Source organism: Scatophagus argus, chromosome 20 (assembly GCF_020382885.2).
Source record: "Scatophagus argus isolate fScaArg1 chromosome 20, fScaArg1.pri, whole genome shotgun sequence".
Classification (NCBI taxonomy): Eukaryota; Metazoa; Chordata; class Actinopteri; family Scatophagidae; genus Scatophagus; species Scatophagus argus.
In genome coordinates this window covers 1,443,972-1,461,563 of record NC_058512.1, presented here as the reverse complement: position 1 = coordinate 1,461,563, position 17,592 = coordinate 1,443,972, and the positions used below count along the sequence as shown (strand labels likewise).

Below are 17,592 nucleotides of genomic sequence, written 5' to 3'. Positions count from 1 at the left end.
CTGATTTTTGTTGTTGATTGTTGTTCATCCTGTTAACTGAGTCTGCTGGACTTTAGGGGCAAACTTAGATCAGTTGGAAAATTGATCAGAGGCCACCGCAGATCCATAAAGCTTTATTTTTGGTGCTGGTAAATATTTAATGCAGAGTCGTTTCAGGCCGAGCTCCTCCCGGATGTGCAGGTGACACTGAAACATCAGATCGATTCACGTGGCTCAAAAAACCAGCAACAGGATCAGGAGAAGCTCTTTCATTCACAGCAGCAGCACAAGGAAATAAACTGTCAGTATAAAAGTCTCTTAGCCTCCATGTTGATCTTCACAAAAACATCGCTTGTTGTCTGCATGAGTTTTAAAAACAACTTCTACATGTGAAAACCAGCCAGCTGGATCTCCAAAAGCAAAATAAAATGAAAAATATTTAAGTGCAACCTTTATTTAGTGTGAAAGCTTCCCTGTTGGGCACATATCCCACATTTCTGGAGGCACTTCAGTCATTTTCTTCCATCTGGAAAAAGCAGGCTGACGTGGGCTGCTGTGGCCACCAGGTGGCGGTGTGGACTCGGTCACAGGAAAACGTTGTTGACTGTATTACATAACCGCTGAGTGTCAGGACGTACTGATGAATTAAACATTAAAAAGGACTTCACTGTAATGAGGTCGGAAGCATCAGGTGTCTCTCACCTGACACAGCGGCACTTTAACTCAAAGTGACGTCAGCTCGCACACTCAGCAGACGCGCCGTTTGTGTTGTGTTTGTTGTTGTCTGAACACAGTGTGTCTGCAGTCAGCAGGCCGGGCGCGCTGCCAGAGGGATGCGGGATGGTGCAGGAGGAGGGGGAGGGACGGGGGGGTGGAGGTGATGGGGGCCCACAGAAGCCATGTGCCTTTACATAACAGCAGCTGGCTCCGGATACAATTGGATGAGAAACCGCTGGCCGCAGCAGCAGCAGCAGCAGCAGCAGCATCCATCCGCTGTGTGCCGCATTGCCCCGAGCCTGTCAGTTAATAAGCCCGCGGAGTGAGGGGGCGAGGCGGGGGTGAGCGCGGGGTGACGCAGGGTGTCATCTGGAGCTGTTTACCTTCACCTGCTGCAGCGGTGTGAGCATCAAAATAAACCGTGTGTGTGTGTTTACTGGCTCTACCTGCCGCTGTCCGGTAGGCGGTGATAACGGTGTGTGTGTGTGTGTGTGTGTGTGTGTGTGTGTGTGATGGCGCGGCGGGAGGCGGAGCCGCTCGGACATGAGTAAATGACGTCAGCGCCCAGGTCGCCCAGCAGAGAAACAAACATGGCGACAGAATGGAGCGGGCAGCAGGGTTACATTCTCACTGTCATTATATTCCTGTGGAGCGCCGTCGGTGGTCGGACCGAGACTGCGGCGGCGGCGGCGGCGGCGGGGGGGTCCGGCGTCAGCGGCGGCCGAGGCAGCGGCGGGAGCCAGGTGCTCGGCATGCGGCTGGAGAGGAGCGACAAGCCGGCCAGCACCAATGACGACGGTGTCATCCAGGTGACTGAGGAGAGCTCCGTGCAGCTCCGGTTTTACGGGGTGCAGCTCCACTCGGGCGCCTGGACGCTAATCCGCTTCACGGAGGTCTCGGACGGCGGCGGGGGGGACCAAGCGGAGGAGGAGGAGGAGGCGGTGGCGGCGGCGAGGGGCGGCAGCGGCATGATGGAAGCGCCGGACAGGACTTGCGTTGACTTCACGAAGGACATCAGCGTCGGGAACTTCATGAACGTCAGCAGTCGAGGCACGTCGGGGCTGCTCACCGTGCGCATTAAGCCGCTCCGGAAGAGCGAGCCGCAGAAGGAGTACGCCCTGTGCACGCCGGCCGCGGAGGGGAGCGGCTGGGTGCTGCTGGGGGACAGTGATGGCAGGGTGCTGGTGTTGGAGGAGAAGAAGTCCCTGCTGCCCATGTGGCTGCAGGCCATCCTCATCTCCTGCCTGCTGGTGCTCTCTGGCATGTTCAGCGGCTTGAACCTGGGACTGATGGCGCTGGACCCCATGGAGCTCCGCATCGTCCAGAGCTGTGGCACCGACAAGGAGAAGAAGTACGCCAGGAAAATCGAACCCATCCGCAGCAAAGGGAACTATCTGCTCTGCTCTCTGCTTCTGGGGAACGTCTTGGTGAACACCACCCTCACCATCCTGCTGGATGACCTGATCGGATCAGGGCTCGGCGCCGTGGTGGCCTCCACCATCGGGATCGTGATCTTCGGTGAGATCGTTCCCCAGGCTCTGTGCTCCCGCCACGGGCTGGCCGTAGGAGCCAACACCATCCTGGTGACGAAGCTGTTCATGTTCCTCACGTTCCCGCTGTCCTTCCCCGTCAGCAAGCTGCTGGACGTCCTGCTGGGCCAGGAGATCGGCACCGTGTACAACAGGGAGAAGCTGGTGGAGATGCTCAAAGTGACGGAGCCCTACAACGACCTGGTCAAAGAGGAGCTGAACATGATCCAGGGGGCCCTGGAGCTCAGGACCAAAACCGTGGAGGACGTGATGACCCCTCTGGGTAACTGCTTCATGATCCAAGCAGACGCTGTGCTGGACTTCAACACCATGTCTGTGATCATGGAGAGCGGATACACTCGCATCCCGGTGTATGACGATGAGAGGTCCAACATCGTGGACATCCTGTACGTGAAGGACTTGGCCTTCGTGGACCCGGACGACTGCACCACCCTGAAGACCATCACCAAGTTTTACAACCACCCCGTGCACTTTGTGTTCCACGACACGAAGCTGGACGCCATGCTGGAGGAGTTCAAGAAAGGTGTGTCGGCACAGTGTGTGTGTGTGTGTGTGTGTGTGTGTGTGTGCGTGTGTGTTCATCATCTAACACTGACATGTCTGCAGTGGTCCTCAAACTGGGGTCAGGGGTCTTTTAGGGGCTATCCAGCATTTATTCTCACCATCCATGAGTACCACAGTGTTCTAAAAGCGGACTTCCTGATCTGATGTGTGTCAGCTCAGGGGTCTCCGGTGTGACGTTTGAGGACCACGGCCGCTCTGGTTTGTTTGAAAACTGCAGGCATCGCTGCACCCACAACACACTCAGACCCTCCACCCCCCCCAGCTGCTGTGTCTGTATCGACCAGCAGCATCGACGGGTGGAACATCCCAGCCTGCAGTGAAGCACACATAACGTGGAACACACATGCAGTACTCAGAGTAAAAGTACTCGCGATGCAGTAAACCGTGTTAATATTCCTGCTGCATTCGTGTGTCTGTCTGGATGTTTGAGCTTCTTTCTGTCCTGTCCTGGTCTCAGCTCAGAGTTTATTTAGCTGAACAAGGAGCAGAACTTTCTCAGCACGTGAAGGAACACGTCATCCGTCAGCTCATCACAAACATTTAACATCAACACATCTGGACACTCTGGGTTTTCAAAGATGGCAGACTGATGTAGTGGAGTAAAAGTACAACATTTACCTCCAACGTCAGTGCAGCGGGAGTAAACGTTAGCAGATGGTTAAAATACCCGAGTACAGAACAAAGACCGCAAAATTATCCTCAGATGTCAGTAATGCGTCTCCTTGGTTACCAATAATGAGTCAGGGTTGATCTCTACTGTACTTGTGTATTTTTATGCAGTATCAGAGAAGTTTCTGACACCGTTACTGGTATCAGAGCAGACTTGTGCTCTGCTTCATCAGGTGAAGTCTGGATTGTGTTCGGAGCCGCGCTGTAATAATCACAATGCGTGTTGTTTTATTTATTGGACTCATCAGCGTTTAATCTCATCTGGCAGCAGGATTTTATTCACCGACGATCGCCTTCAGTCGGCGAGCAGGAACTAATCAGTGAAATCAGCTGCTGTGTCGTGATGTGCACATTCAGGCGCACAGGATCAGTGTTGGAAACCTCAGCGCTGATATCCACACAAAGCCGATATCACAGCACCGTGAATTAAAGCTCATTACGATGAGAAAGATGCTGCGTGACGACGTGAAAACCTTTTCCACACACACGCACACGACCGCATGATTACACCGAGTATCCACAGAGAACCAAAGTACTGCAATATGCAGTATTTTTCACGTGCATGAGTATGTGTTATAAATACAGCGGGTGCACATGTCCCGTATGAACACACCGTCACAGCTGTGGTCTTTGTAAGAAACTCTCTGATTGGGTGAGAGCTGATACAACAAAGTCCCGTCGCGGGCAGTTAAAACATTTATCTTGTTACGATGTGCTGCTCTGATAATTCAGTTCAAGTCTTCCTGTCCGATGATTTGCTCAACAAGGCGACAAGATGGTGTCCTTCAGTCGGTCTAAAACTGTCGAATCTTAACACCTCAAAAGACAAACTGTTGAATTGTTGGCATCTTTGTCTTGAGAAATGGCCGCCGCAGCCCCTGTGGACAGGAAACGGTTCCTCAGCGCCGAGGCCGAAGCCCGTGTGACTGACGTGACCTCTGACCTCCCCTGAGGGTCCAGAGGAAACACAGCTGACATCAGGTCAGTGTGTTCCGCTCTGGCGACGGCGGCAGCGACGATGATGATGATGATGAGACGTGAGTCATGGCGTCCGCGGCTGTCGGCCACAATGCTGTGACTGTGCACAGCAACAGACCGGGTTCTGTTCGGTCGTGTCAGTGTCAGCGCGGAGGACGACTCACGGCTCAGCACAGACTCCTGCCTTGTTGTGACTGCGGCCCGCGGAGACGACGTCCTGACATCACGTCCAGGTCGCGTCCTGCGTTTCATCCCAACGTGTTCCTGAGCTTTTACTCTCCCGCGTATTCGAAAATCAAAGCGTTGGTCAGCGGACGATGAGTCTGTGAGCGCGCAGAAACAGCACAGCCTCTGAAGGTTTCATTAAGACCCACTAAAAACCACAAATACTGAGTAATCGTCCATATTAGCTTGTTTTGGGTGCAGATGCTGTTTAGTGGCAGTTCGCTAAGCTAAAGATTTGCCTTTGAGAAGAGGCCCAGACTGGGATTCTAATCAAAAACATCCCGCGATAAGTTCTTGGTCAGTCTTTTATAATGTTGACGAGACGACCTCATTTCACCGCGTCGCGCAGGCTTCATCAAGTTTAATTATTTTTGGATTATTTTTGGACTGCACGAACATACAGACGCAGCGGCGTCACAGACGATGCTGGCGTCCTGACGCCAAGCGGCCGCCACGGCTTCCAGGTGTGTGTCGCAGACCTGAGCCACGCTAAGCCTGAACATGAGCAAACAGCAGAGTGTGATCTGTTTTTTAATGAGGAGAGCTCAGGAGAACAGAGCCAGCAGATTAATCAGTTCTTCTGCCCCTCTTCTTCTCAGCCGCCTCCTCCCTCCTCTTCCTCTTTATCTCCATTTGGCACTTCCTCCAGCTCTTTTCTCTGCAAAGCTCTTAGTCCGGTCTATATTAAGGCATCAATCTGATCCCCCCAGCATCACGATAATTCTGGCGACAGATCGAACGGCGGCGTTGCTGTAGCCGCGCCGCCTCCAAAATAGAAAAACAAGACAGGATGCTTTCATGTGCTGAAGTTCAGAAGGCAGCAGCCGCTCTGAACCTCTTCCTGTCAAACCCGGCTCCTCTTCCTCCCTCCTGTTTGATGCTGCCCTACTTTCCTGGCAGCTGATTTTCTTGAACAGTTTGTGGGGATGCAGGGAGTGTAGAAACCACAGGACTCTTTCAGCGGGGCCCTCACGGCTGGTTGTAACCTTCAGGTGATCTGTCTCCAGGTAAATCCCACCTGGCCATCGTCCAGAAAGTGAACAACGAGGGGGAGGGAGATCCTTTCTACGAGGTGCTGGGGTTGGTCACGCTGGAAGACGTCATCGAGGAGATCATCAAGTCGGAGATCCTGGATGAGTCTGACCTTTACAGTGAGTCAGCGTGTGACATCAGAGCACGCACACACACACACACACACACACACCTGAAAACACACCTGTTCGTTCTTCAGTGGTGATTGAAGAGAATTTTTCAGGTGTTTGGTGCCTCTCATAGGCTCAGCATGTAGATTTCAGAGAAGACTGTACCCTAAATATGCTAAGCTACAGCCTGTTAGCATAAAGACTCCACCATAACCTCCAAAGCTCACTAACATGGCGTGTGTTAGCTCACTTGTTTCATCTGTACAACATGTGACGTGTGTAACCAACAGGGTTTGGTTTGATGGGGCGTTATGCCGCGGCCTGTTTATTTCCTGGAGTCGTGTTGTCACCAGTTCGCCCTCGGCTCTCTTTTCTGTCGTTTCCCCCGCAGCTGACAACAGGAACAGGAAGAAGGTGGACCCCAACAAAAACAAGCCCGACTTCTCAGCCTTCAAACACGAAACGGACAGTAAAGTGAAAATCTCTCCTCAGCTCATGCTGGCGGCTCATCGTTTCCTGGCTACAGGTGAGCTCTGAGGGGGCGGCGGCTAATCTCACAGCGACTCATTCAGGTGTTTCTCAGAGGGCCGAGACCCGCTGACCCTGCTGTGAAGATTTACCCCGAATGGTCTTAAGAAGAAGAATATTTTTCAAGAACACACAGTAACTAAAGCAGGTTGTCAGGATTAAATGTGGATGCCTTTGTTTTCCTCCCCCTCTGTGTCACCCCTCTCCCCCCCAGAGGTGAGCCTGTTCAGCCCGTTTCAGATCACGGAGAAGGTCCTGCTGAGGATCCTCCGACACCCGGACGTCATCCAGGAGCTCAAGTTCAACGAGAATGACAAACGCTCGCCGCAGCACTTCCTTTACCAGCGGGGCAAACCTGTCGACTGCTTCATCCTCATTCTGCAGGTACACACACACACACACACACACACACACACACACACAACTCAGCTGTTTGACCTCTTCGTTTTAGTGGTGCAGCCAGTCAGTTTCAGTTTGGTGTTTTTACTTCCTTTACATGTTAATGAGCATCACTGGGTTGTGGTCGCTGACGCGGTGACGTGTTTCTGTCCGGCTGTGGTCTGCACCGCCCTTCAGCGCCACAGAGAGCGGCGACCACATCTGAGCGGGTTGCTGATCAGATTCAGCTCCTGACGGCTGTTCGGTGTGTGTGTGTGTGTGTGTGTGTGCGCAGAAAGTCCATGCACTGATACTTACACTGGGGATCCACCACATGGGCTGGTTTTGTTTTACGCAGCGTCCAATCATGTTCGAGTATATCTCAGATCAGGAAGAAGAACAAGACGTGTGAGTGAGGAAACTGCAGATGAGAATCGACCACAAGGTTATAAAAGACCTTTAATATCCCACAGTGAACGCATGATGAGTGTTTGTCACAAGGGAAAAGCAGACAGAAAGCCTGATACGTTTAATTACACACAACATAGAAAGTCTTTGAACCCTCGCCAACACACACACACACACACACACACACACAAACGAGCCAATAAACCTTCAGCTTCAGGAAGAGTTTGGATGCTGAAACGTTGACGTAACGGAGGAGACGTGGAGAAGTCAGATTAGACCTGTGGAAACTGGTGACGAACACGAGTTCATCCCAGGTCAGTCTGGAGGAGAATTAACACACATGCAGGTCGACCTTTTAAGACTCACCTGACTTAAGGTAGTTAAGTGGATTTTTTTCACCAAATTATTTGTCGCGGGTGACGGCCGTGTTCAGTCAGACTACAGAATTACAGCGTCAGACAAATACTAGCAACCAGACACACCACACGCCTGTCTGAGCCAATCAGGAGCAGCGCTCAGCTTTTTATAGCATCAAATAACTAATTCAAACCACACTCATCAGAAAAATGAGCGCTTGAACACGCGTGATGAGAACCACCTCAAATGACAAAATAGTCAAACAGGTGCACATAACTTTAATTGTCTCGGCGCTCATCGCACAGAGCTGCGAAAGCAAACGTCTCACTCCTGCTGGGACACGAACACATCACAGTTCAGTCAGGGGGCTCCTCGCTCGGCGCGACCTTCACTCGCAGATCCTCTTACGCAAGACGGAGACAAATGGAGGGCAGCGAGGGGGGGATTGAAGGGTTAAGGAGGATGGAAAAGAAGAAAAGCAGATGAGAGGAGACGGCGAGCAGCAGTGCAGCATATGGAGGCTGAAACAAACAGCAGAGACGAGGACACGCTGTGTGTCAGTAAATCCCTCCTCTGCACCAGGAAGAGAGGAGCACGACAGGCAGGCAGACAGACAGGCGGGCAGGCAGGGAGGCAGACAGGCAGGCAGGCAGAGTGACAGGCAGGCAGACAGGGAGGCAGACAGGCAGGCAGGCAGAGTGACAGGCAGGCAGACAGGGAGGCAGGCAGGCAGGCAGAGTGACAGGCAGACAGGCAGGCAGGCAGAATAACAGACAGACAGACAGGCAGGCAGGCAGGCAGACAGGCAGAGTGACAGACAGACAGACAGACAGACAGGCAGGCAGACAGGCAGAGTGACAGACAGACAGGCAGGCAGGCAGATTGGGGGAGCTGTTTTGAGCTTTACGTGAACACCGACAGCACATCAGAGGCTCAGTGAGAACCTCAGCTGCCAGGACCTCCTGTTTGTCTGCTCCTCCTCTAGTTTAAATTTGTCATGATGGGGTGACGTCCTCCTCCTCCTCCTCCTCCTCCTCCTCCTGTGTTTTAAAGTGGATTCTTGGAGTTGTTTCTGCATGAGGAGCTGTGGATATCAGACATGTTTCTGCTTATCTGATTGACAGAAAAACACTAACAACAAAACCAAAATGATGACAAAAAAACAAAACTTGTGGCCGCGAGATGTAAATGTGTTCATCCGACCGTGTCCACGACGACTGAGACACGCATGTGGACATGTCCATGTATGTCTACTGTCAGTGTTTGTCCAAGGGTAAAGTCACGGGGACAAACACTGTTACTGCCAAACTTCAAATATCCAGTCATACTTTTACTTTGAAATTCCACTTTTGTTTCCACTTCCTTCCCTTTCCCCACATCCTAGCATATCCTAGAATAGCTGGTGCACACTCACACACACACCTCTCTCAGCTCAGCTGTGTGTAGATGTTGGTCTGTGGTGGCTGTTGTGTTTTGAAGTGTGTGTTTGAATGTGGAGTCTTTGTTGTTGACACCTGAGGTGTGGATAAAATGACTGCAGACATCCAGAGAGCAACCTGAGCACAGCTGCTCCTGTTCCACCGCCGTGTGTGTGTGTGTGTGTGTGTGTGTGTGTGTGTGTGTGTGTGTGTGTGAAGAGACACCCTGCATCTGAGCTCCTGTGAATCTAATATTTATAGGACGTCAAGGTGTTTCTGTTACCTGCCACAGGAGACGACCTTCCTGACCAACTCACACAAGTGTAACATACACAGATAAATGGACTTATTAAACAAAATGTCCCGTGTGTGTGTGTGTGTGTGTGTGTGTCTGTGTGTGTGTGTGTGTCTGTGTGTGTGTGTGTGTGTGTGTGTGTGTGTTTCAGGGGCGAGTGGAGGTGGAAGCCGGAAACGAAAACATGAAGTTTGAAACCGGCCCGTTCTCTTACTACGGAGTCATGGCTCTCAGCTCACCATCACTGGGTGAGACAGCACACACACACACACACACACACACACGCAGCTTTTATATCTTAATTTTTAAATCAGTGTCATCATTATAAAGAGGAACTCAGGTGCTGTTGACCAACATGATGGTCTCAGAGCTTCTGCCTGCTGTTTCACAAAGTGCTGCGTCAGTGTTTGAAGAGAGCAGTGGAACAGTCAATAGGCTTAGTCCAAATATGGAAACACTTAGTCTAAGTTTGTCCTCTCCGGTCCGAGCCGACAGGTGACGCCTGACAAATCGACCGCAGACTCTGAGCAGAGGCAATCCTGCTGGGTTTATGAGGACTTGTTGTTGGACAAACAAACACCAAAAAATACTGAACATGACTGAACGCTTTATTTGAGGTCTCCATTTGATCTGGTGACATCATCTGGAGCCAGAGTCTGTGCGGTAGTGATCGGGAGGTGGAGCTGCAGATTTGCTTTCCTGCCCATCAGGAACCGCACTCAGCTGTCAGTCATGACGTTTCAGCCCCTCTTTATAGCATCAAATAATTAATTAAAACCCAGCTGATCAGAAATATGAACACAGAAACCATCTTTGGGAAAAATTTATTTGACGTTTATTTTGAGATTTTAGTTTGGCTCATGTCCCATCTGCTAACATGGAGGGAGAGGAGCTTATGAGCTGTACTGCAGCCAGCCACCAGGGGGCGATCAAAATGTTTTGGCTTCAGTTTTGGGGAGTTTGCATGTTGTCCATCTTTATATTCAATCAGCGGATATTATCTGTGAATATCTGTTTGCAAATCTGTTTATTTAAGAGCATCAACACTTTTGACTTTGCATTTCGTATCATTTTAAACACGTGCTATTGGCCTGGAGGGAGAAGATGAAATCTGGAGTTCACTATTGTGGCTCTGCAGGTGTAAAATGAGGCAGGATGATGTAAGCGTACCTGAGCAGGTTTGATGAAGTTACTCTGAGTCGCTGTAGCTGTGACGACGGTGACTCCTAGTGGTTCAGCAGCATCATAACACTGGATAAAACCTTCCTCCTCCTCTGCTGTGCTGTGTGCCTTCCTGTTGGCCTGTTTTTCTGCTGTCTGTACGTCATGTGCACATCATGCAGCTCAGTGTGTGTGCGTGTGCGGCGTCAAACGTCCAACACTCGACTCATTTCTCATCCCGAACGCCCGAACTCTTTTTCCAAATGTGACTTTGGCGACATCGTTTGCAAAGGTTTGACCTCCCGCCTGAGCTGCGCCAGTGACGGATGTGACATGGAGACATAGAGGCGGAACAGTAAAGTGTGCGATGAGCTTCGCCCTGAACTGTCACGGGAGGCGAGCCGTTGCATCTCGTTCGTCCCTCCGACAGTCGGCCCGTCACTCTGCAGTTAGTTTGGAGGAAGTCGGTCGGAGGAATCGGCTGTTGTGTCTCTGGAATAAACAGGAAAATCTCCCGTGAATAAAACCCAACTGCGGCGCCGCAGTGAAAATAAACCAGCTCATCTCTCTCTCTCTCTGCCCCCTTCCTCCCCCCTCCTCCCCCCTCCTCTCTCTCAGCCGTCACCCCTCCTCTCTCCCCTTCAGTGGCGTCTCCCCCTCCACGACGCCTCTCTCTTAAGAGGTTTTCTCTGTTCTCTCGTTTCCCAGGTAAACACTCGAACGGGCCGGGGGGGAGGGAGGGGGGAGGGAGGGCGAGGCTTCCTCTTTGAGACAATCTCACCATTTCCTTTATTTTCCATCATCTTCAGAGCCCTGATCCAGCAAGTCAGGAGGAAATTTGATTTGCCTCTGCTTGACCTTTGACCTCCTCAGAGGCTGACCGATAGTTTGAGCCCCTTGAAGGGAGCTTGTAGGTGCTGAGTTTGGGTTCCAATACTGAACTGTACTATTTTTATCTAAACTTTACCTCAACAAAAGAAGCAGAAAATGTTGGATATTTTCTAAATGGAAGCATCTCTAAATACGAACCTGACAAGATCTAACTTGATCTAACAAGATCTAACTGTAAATTTAAATTGCCTGTAAATATTTCGCAGGTTCTGATATGTGAGGATTTTACTGCTTTTGTCTTGTTGGTTGAACAAAACTAGCAGTTCAAAGACATCACAGAGTTCTGGAAAATGTCATGAGTATTTTCCACGGAGTTCAGTGTAGTTTATAAAGTAGTAGTTTAGAACAATCAGACTCAAATGGAGTTCATATGACCACGGTTTGTGGCTTCAGTGCTAAATGCGTGCGATTATTTCAAACGAGATCCGAACTTTTTGCCGACTGAAACGTCAAGCTGTGGTCTGATGCAGACGCCACGCATTCAGCTGAGCAGATGTTTCTTATTGTTAAAAACATAAAAATACTCGTCACAAGGTCCCAGAGCCTGGATGATGTCCTTACATTTGTACAACCAGCAGTCGACGGATGTTTACTTCACTCACGTCTAACGGAGGAAATCAGTTGTTAGCTTTCTGCTGTTCAACGATTAATCAATAATCAGAATGCTTCTCGATTAACTTTCTGTCCGTCGACCGATTGATTAATCGTCCGATTGCTTCAGCGGTAGTGGCTGCACCTGAGGTCAGTGTCAGGTCTGAAGGGCGGAGCTGCAGTCAGGCCGTCTGTCATGTGACCAGTCAGGCGACGGCGTCCTCCTCGCTCAGACCGTCACAGCGCGAAGAGTCGAACAAACTTGCTGGATGGGGCTCTGGGCGGGGCCTTTTCTAACCCGTCACCACCCCTCCCTTTTAGCCGCTGATCTGGGGTCAGATATTATTCATAACTCCTGTGAGCTGACTCACCTGATCGCAGACACCTGGTTAAAGGAATAGTTTCACATTTTGAGAAATTTACTTGTTTCTTTCCGAGAGTCAGATAAGATTGATGGCTCTCTAATGTCTGTCCAAAACCCAGTCAGTTTCTACTCACCCCCCCATTCACTTTTGGGTGAACTGTTCCTGTCAGTATGACACAGTCAGTTAGCTTAGCTTAGCTTAGCATAATGCCTGGAAACAGCTAACCTGCCTCTGTCCAAAGGTCAAATCTTGTAATCTGTGCAGAATAACAAAGTGGTAAATAATGTGTTAATTTTGACCTTTACAGGTGCTACCAGGCTAATTGTTTCCACTTGTTTCTATTCTTTATGCTAAGCTAAGCTAAAGATCTGCTGGCTGTAACATCAGTCTTTTCATGAATAAAAGAAAGCAATTGAAAGGGTATTTCATAAAATGTTGAACTACTCCTTTAACCACAGACCCCCCCCCCCCCCCCACACACACACACACACACACACACCTCCTACTTGATCTCCTCCACCTGAGGATCTCTGATGCTTTCCCTCCTTTGACACAACCCTTCAGAGAAGATTGCAGGGATGATGTATCCACCCTGTGACATCCCTGAAACCAGCCAATGAGAGAGCAGCTCCCGTTTCAGCCATGAAACGCTCAAACGATGCACTTTGCCTCGTCGCATGGCACGTTTGTCGCCTTCAAACACAAACTCATCGATCAGACACGGTACACGTGTGATGTTGGCATTAACTCACATGTTACATGTTGTGTGTTGTGTGACGTGTTGCAGTGTGTTCACCCGTCTGCTCTCAGTGCCGTCCACACGCCAACATCAGCTCGCTGCTTCCTTCATTCTTCATCTTGGTGTAATTTCAGCTTTTGTTAATGTTTGTGTGTGTGTGTGTGTGTGTGTGTGTTTCCTCACTCTCTCTCCCTCTCTCTCTCTCTCTCTCTCACTCACTCAGAGTTTCGTTCTCCGTCACACGGGGGCAACCTGAACCGCTCAGCGTCTCTGAGCTGCACTGAGCGCGCTCCAGAGAGCGGCTCCGTGGGCGGCAGCGTCACCCAGATCCCAGGCACCCCCTTCCAGTACATACCAGATTTCTGCGTCCGTGCGCTCACGGACCTGCAGTTTGTCAAGGTACGGCTCAGCCTTCACTCTGCTGTCTTTAGACGAGGTGGAAGAGCCCTTTACTGAAGTGAAAGTACCAGTCATTTAATCCTGCTTAAGCACAGAAAGGCACACAAGTATTATCCGTAAAATATACTTGTAGTATTAGCATTTAAAGTACTTGTTCTGTAGTAAAACTTGAACGTGTTGGACCAGCATTTTGAAGCTAGTTTTTATATTACATGATACATAGATTTGAATATTACTTTCATCCGATCTTTAGGGGTTTTTTTGGGACAATATTAGATAATTTTCCCTCTTTGGACCTCAGTTTGTTTGAGACGAGGTCCAGACAAGACCAGACGTGTTGATGTGTTGGTTGACAGCGAGATGGACCAGCTGGTCTGTCGGTCTGTCTGTCTTTTTTACTGTTGCTGTTCTCGTATTACGTATTTCGTATTTTGTTCTGCTCAGATCACTCGTGCTCAGTACCAGAACGGCCTCCTGGCGTCCAAGCTGGACAGCACGCCACAGTCTCCAGAGGGCAGTCAAGCCCGTCTGGACACGTCCGCCTCTTTGCCTGCCGTGACGCCACCAGGAACCCGCAATCCACTGCCCCTGGCCACGCCTCCTGCAGGGCGTCAGCCGGCGAGCACTCCGCCGCCGCCGCCCAGCAGCCGCACCGTTCTGCCCCAGACCACCTCCTCCACCAACCGCAGACCGAGCCAATCTCTGCCCCAAGCCGCTCCGCCTCCGAGCAACCACACCTCCCTGTCCCAGACCTCCCCGTCCTCGGTGAGCGTAGCAACGGGCACCTTTAACCCTTCCCAGACCTCCTCCCTCTCCTCCAAGTCCCAGCCGTCCCCTTCCTCTGCCAGCCCTGAGAACGGGCCGGGAGAGACCACCACTCTGCTCAGTGAGCAGCAGAACTGTGTGGGCCCTCGCAGGCCCAGCCACACCCAGGCACACCCCCACCCACACGTCCACACCATCAGCCACGCTCACACTGAAAGCACCATCTAACTACAACTAAGCTACCTGTGCGCTCACCCGATCACATGGCACTCGCACACTCGCACCACGTCTTGTTCCTGTTTGCTTGTCTTCTTCTGAACTTCTCTGTAGACGTCTGTGGTCTGGGCGCTGAGGATCGAACTGAGATCCTCCTCGACCCCCTCCTGCATGTTCCCCTCCCGACACTGGAAAGAACAGACTCCATGAGGGCAGAAGCACAGGGAGCAGTGGTGTGTTAGGTGGACGGGGTCGTCTGAGTGTGTGTTCTTAAAGGATCAGTTCACCCACCTTACAGGAAGACATGTTTTCTCCAGGGTTTGAGATTTCTACCTTCGCCTCAGTGACAGATTAACTCAGCAGCAATGCATCTTTACAGAAATAATTTCCCAGTGTCTGTGGATCATCTTCAGACCTCACTGTGAAACGCACCATCGAGAACATCTTCTGTCTGACAGCCGTTAGCTTAGCAGTGAGATCTGTGGGTCAATCACAATGACTGGGCTGCTGTTGCTCACTTCCAACGGCCCTCAGCCAGCTAACGGGAAGACACAACATCCATCCAGCGGGATGCGATCGCAACATCAGTGCCATCTGTGATGTCAGCCCGATTCAAATCAGACGGTAACATACAAATCCTGAGGTTACACGATTTTAGACAGTCTGGTCAACTGCAACCACCACGGCTGTACCCAGGACAGGAAGACAGATTTTACCAGCTGGGCACAGACAAACAATCTAGTCATCATCGTCGTGATGCTAATAGTACAGTACACAGCCGGCACTGTGTGTGCTCAGTAAAAAAGAAAAGAGAGGGAAGGAAAAACAAAAGAGAGTCTCAAACAAAATTCACCTCCTTTGCGTTTCAGAGGCAGATATCTCAAATCCTCTGGACATAAAACTGAAACTGTTTGACAGGTGGGGGTTTTTATGTAATTTATGTGAACTGAGCCTTTAAGTCATCACTGGGAAGACATCGACAGCAGACCCACGTCCCACCTGACATGTTCGGATTGGCGCTGTGTCGGCTGTGAAGAGGAATCAGTCGTCGCCTTCTTATTTAGTTTGTTTCCATTTGTTTTTCCGAAGCGTGAAACTTAACCGCACAGTTAACATTCAAGGGTTTGTTTCCGGTAAGAATGATTTCAGTCAGGTGTGGTCACAGGTCGCCAGGTGAATGAACGACCTGTCTGTCTGTGCTGAGCTGTCAGTGGTTCAGCTCAGCTACCAGCAGACCAGACTCACTGTACCAACAGTCAGCAGCCACTGCTGCAAACCATGCCGGACTTCTGTCAGATTTCTGGAGTCTTTTACCAATTTGAAAGCATCCATCAGTTTCTATTCTTTTCTGAATGTCATGATGCTGCAGCACACGACAACCGGCCAATCAGAGCTCCCGGTGCTGCTCTGCGGACACAACCTTAATCTCCAGCAGACACGTCTTCACACTAACACGTACATTTTTAATCTAAAGCAAACTTGAAATGTCCATTTTTAAAAAACAGGACACAAACGAGAAATCAACACTACACTTTTCAACGTTATTTTTTAAATTTAATTGCGCTCTTGCATTTTAAAACATGATTATTAATTTGCCATTTAAAGACAGAATAAGGAAATGAAAGTAATAATCTGCAATTTTTTTGTTTAGGCACAATTTAAATTTAATTCATTAAGCAATGATATCCTTTTGCCTTCATGAATTTATTAACTGATAATAATTAAACTCTGTAGAAGTGACTTTTACAACCAGCAGAAAGAAATTGAAACCGATGGCTGTCTGAAAAGAAAACATAAAAACAAAGTCAGCTGTGATATAAATTACACCTGATTTGTAGTTCAGAGGCTCCAACAAAAACACCGGTCTGGTCCTTTAAGTCCATGTTAGTGATGTGAAGGTGGGTGTCGTCTTCCTGGTCTACCTCTTGACCAAGTCAAAATGTTTTGAATTATTTAATTCACAAGTGTGATATTAAAGTATTTATTTTATGGTTATATTTATTTATATTTGACATTTAGTTGGTATTTTTTATTGTTTTTGTCTTTGGTTGTTGAAAACACTGCAGTTGGAGTTGAAGGACGACACACACACTGTGTATTGTGTTTATTGTGAGCAGCTTCCTCACTGTTGAAGCTGTGGCAGCACTGTGGACTAATGTCTAAACTCTGTGTCGGAAGTTACTCCGGGCTTTTTATTTGTTTCCACTGAGTTACTGTAAGTCTTAACGCACAGTTCAGTTCCAATTTTGATGAGGGCATTTCTACATATTTTGAGTCTGATGATAAAAGGACCAAACTGTTTTGGTTCTGAACAGGGTCATAGAAATACTGTGAAAAGTCTTTAATGTTAAACAGAATTAGCTGCTAAGTTGTGTTTGACTCTTGTGTTGCAAAGCAGTTGAGCTTGTTTGCTTTTTTTGCTTTAAGTACGATGAGAAGATTGATGCCTTTCATTTCTGAGCTACGAGGCAGTTAGCTTAGCTTAGCATACACACTGGAAACAGATAGAAACAACTAGCTTCTCTCTGTCTGCCTGTCTCTGTCACTTTATGACGAGTCCCTGGCTGTAAAACCACAACTTCACGTCTTGAAGTTTATGTTTGTAAGCAGGTTAAACAAACAAGATTCAGTGTGTTAATTAATGAGCTTTAGAGGAAGTGTTAAGTGGACTTTTAAACTTTGAGCAGAGCCAGGTTAGCTGTTTCTGCCTGTCTCCAGTTTTTGTGCTAAGCTAAGCTTGCTTGCTTCATATTTAGCATACAGATGATGAAAGTGTTAACAATCTTCTCATCTAATTTTCTGCAAGACAATAAACAAAATACCCAGATAAATCTTTAGGTTAGTTCGTAACGTTAACTCCCCCAAGGCTGCTTATATAAGAACAAAAATTCTCTGAAAGAAAATGCAGAAGCAGTGGACCAACCATGATCAGCGTCTTACAGTTATGTCTTATTTATTTGTTTCTTAAATCTCTTGAAGTCTTTAGTTACTGGTGACGCGTGATGTGATTGGTCATGAGATTACAAACAAAAAGGCTAATGTAGCACTGATACTACGGAGAGCCTAGCTTAAAAAAGGCTATTTTGGGAAATATGCTTATTTGCTTTCTTGCCAACATTGGATGAGAAGGTTGATACTACTCTGTGTGTAAATATGAAGCCATAGCCACAAGACAGTCAGCTTAGCTTAGCATGAAGAGAGGAAACATATGGGAAATAGCTAGCCTGGCTCTTTTGGAAGTTCAAAAATCTGCCCAC

The 17,592-nt window shown here is 49.1% G+C and overlaps 1 protein-coding gene across 2 annotated transcripts; it reads left to right on the top strand.

The window, feature by feature from the left end:
* The first annotated feature begins 1,197 nt into the window (after positions 1-1,197).
* LOC124051268 (metal transporter CNNM4) lies at positions 1,198-14,389 on the top strand. Of its 2 annotated transcripts, XM_046374477.1 has the most exons (8): positions 1,198-2,769; positions 5,690-5,833; positions 6,216-6,350; positions 6,567-6,736; positions 9,360-9,456; positions 10,988-11,077; positions 13,179-13,354; positions 13,799-14,389. In XM_046374477.1, exons 1-8 carry the CDS (start codon positions 1,248-1,250, stop codon positions 14,345-14,347), a joined length of 2,883 nt encoding a protein of 960 aa, XP_046230433.1. In that variant the 5' UTR covers positions 1,198-1,247; the 3' UTR covers positions 14,348-14,389. The 2 variants fall into 2 exon arrangements, with proteins under 2 accessions (XP_046230433.1, XP_046230434.1); XM_046374478.1 differs by lacking the exon at positions 10,988-11,077 and having other exon boundaries at positions 1,199-2,769.
* The last annotated feature ends 3,203 nt before the right edge of the window (positions 14,390-17,592 follow it).

Excerpts from the sequence above, each read along its gene's own strand:
- LOC124051268 (XM_046374477.1), top strand. The coding sequence starts at position 1,248 with ATGACGTCAGCGCCCAGGTCGCCCAGCAGAGAAACAAACATGGCGACA. Across the intron at positions 2,770-5,689 it reads GCTGGAGGAGTTCAAGAAAG|GTAAATCCCACCTGGCCATC; the intron begins GTGTGTCGGCAC and ends ATCTGTCTCCAG. Across the intron at positions 6,737-9,359 it reads GCTTCATCCTCATTCTGCAG|GGGCGAGTGGAGGTGGAAGC; the intron begins GTACACACACAC and ends TGTGTGTTTCAG.